This window comes from Terrapene carolina, unplaced genomic scaffold (assembly GCF_002925995.2).
Source record: "Terrapene carolina triunguis isolate 2854851 unplaced genomic scaffold, T_m_triunguis-2.0 Scaffold51485, whole genome shotgun sequence".
NCBI classification, from domain to species: domain Eukaryota; kingdom Metazoa; phylum Chordata; order Testudines; family Emydidae; genus Terrapene; species Terrapene triunguis.
In genome coordinates, this window is record NW_020715836.1 from 327 (window position 1) to 2194 (window position 1868).

At 65.6% G+C, this 1868-nt stretch overlaps 1 protein-coding gene across 1 annotated transcript; it reads right to left on the bottom strand.

The window, feature by feature from the left end:
* Window positions 1–186: 186 nt before the first annotated feature.
* Window positions 187–1862, bottom strand: LOC113405888 (bromodomain-containing protein 2-like). The gene is made up of 4 exons (XM_026647194.2): window positions 1767–1862; window positions 1143–1271; window positions 785–1030; window positions 187–389 (listed from the first exon to the last, which is right to left on the bottom strand). Exons 1-4 carry the CDS (start codon window positions 1785–1787, stop codon window positions 339–341), a joined length of 447 nt encoding a protein of 148 aa, XP_026502979.1. The 5' UTR covers window positions 1788–1862; the 3' UTR covers window positions 187–338.
* Between the last annotated feature and the right edge of the window lie 6 nt (window positions 1863–1868).

Genomic DNA, 1868 nt, shown 5'->3' on the forward strand with positions numbered 1-1868 from the left:
GGGGGGGGGACCCAGAGACACGAGGGGGCTGCTAAGCCGAACCCTGCACAGGGCAACCAGCGGCTCATGCACTGCCCGCAGCTGGGGGGAGACACACCAGTGAGGGGGGAGCCGGAGACACGAGGGGGCTGCTAAGCCAAACCCTGCACAGGGCGGCCAGCGGCTCATGCACTGCCCGCAGCTGGGGGGAGAGAGACACACCAGTGAGAGGGGGGACCCGGAGACACGAGGGGGCTGCTAAGCCGAACCCTGCACAGGGCGGCCAGCGGCTCATGCACTGCCCGCAGCTGGGGGGAGAGACACCAGTGAGAGGGGACCCGGAGACACGAGGGGGGCTGCTAAGCCGAACCCTGCGACAGGGCAGCCAGCGGCTCATGCACTGCCCGCAGCTGGGGGGAGAGACACCAGTGAGAGGGGACCCGGAGACACGTGAATTCTCACCAGCTGCAGCTGGAGAGGGATAACAGGGAGCAGAGGAAGGGAGCTCGGCACTAGCCCAGAGACAGGGCCCCCACGCAAGGGGGCCAGGACACAGCCAGGGAACCAGGGAAGCTAGCGCCCTGCCTGGGGCCAGGAGGGCGATGGAAACGAGAGACAGCAAGGAAGACACAACTAGAGGCAGAGGGATCTAACTGCTAACTATGGGACAAGAGGCAGTCCCAGAGGCAGGGAGACAGCACCCCACGGAAGAGCTAAGTGCTGATTGGAGGGACTCAGCCAAGCACTGGCCCCCCAAGAGAAGGCACTGCCTCCACACCCCTATGGTCAGGGTCGATGGCCTCACCTGCTCCTGTAGCTCCGCCAGCCGGTTGGCGCGCTCCTCCTCCGAGTCGGAGCTCTCCTCGCTCTCCGACGAACTCTCGCTGCTGCTCTCCTCGTCGTCCTCATCCTCATCTTCGTCCTCATCCTCGTCATCGCTGGACGACTCCTCGGAGGAGGATTTCGAGAGGGCTCCAGACAGTCCGGCCGACGGCGGGTTGGTGTCCAGGGGCTCGTCCGGCATCTTGGCGTAGCTGAACTCGAACACGTCCTGCGGGAGGACGAGGGAGGCCAGGGTTAGCGGGTGCAGTGGGGACACAAAGGCGTACTGAGTCCTGGGGCAGGGGAGGGGAAGTGCCACCTGGCCCCGCTGCCCCACTCACCTGCAGCTTGCGAGCCATGGCCACGACGTCGTGGTCGGGCGGGTTGTACTTGTAGCAGTTGGAGAACATTAACCGGACGTCGGCAGCAAATTCCTGCGCGTCGTGGTAATCCCGGTTCTCCATCTTCCGCTGCACCACGGGCAGAGAACACAGGGTGAGCGGGGGTGGCTGCACCAGGGAAGGGGCACAGACCCCCCCACCCCCAAGGTTCTCCCCAGACTGGGCTGCAGCAAGGGGGCTCAGACCAGCTCATCAGGCAGTTACCACTGGCCAGAGCCTTCTAGGCACTGCTGGGGGTAGGACAGCCCCCACCGCCCCCAAGGAGGGACAGGGTCTCAGGCTGCCACAGGACGCCTGTGAGCCAGTGACGCTGCCTTCCACAGGGCGGAGATGCGGGGCGATCCCAGAGGCTCCCCAGTGGGGGGCCTGTCTCCTGCAGACCCGCACCAGGAAGGCCTCAGCTCATACCTGTACGGCACGGAGGTTTCTGGGATGCCCCCTTCCCAGGGCCAGGTCACGGGCTGCACTTCAGTGATGCCCAGTCCTCAGAGGAAGACTCCAGGACACGCCCGGAGGTACCCCAGCACCCCTTTCCCTCCCTCCCTGCAGAGCCCCCAGCCGTACCTTGATGGTGCTGAGGTCCATGGGGCACTTGATGATCTCGTGGTAGTCGTGCAGCCCCAGGGCCGAGGCGTCGACGGGCTTGTAGAACGGCCAGGCGTAGGC

Bases quoted from the DNA above. Each gene is read 5' to 3' on its own strand.
- LOC113405888 (XM_026647194.2), bottom strand. From the start codon at position 1,787: ATGGACCTCAGCACCATCAAG. The intron at 1,031-1,142 runs GTGAGTGGGGCA...GTCCTCCCGCAG, and splicing joins CCATGGCTCGCAAGCTGCAG to GACGTGTTCGAGTTCAGCTA. The intron at 390-784 runs GTGAGGCCATCG...CTCTCCCCCCAG, and splicing joins TGGCGGAGCTACAGGAGCAG to CTGCGGGCAGTGCATGAGCC.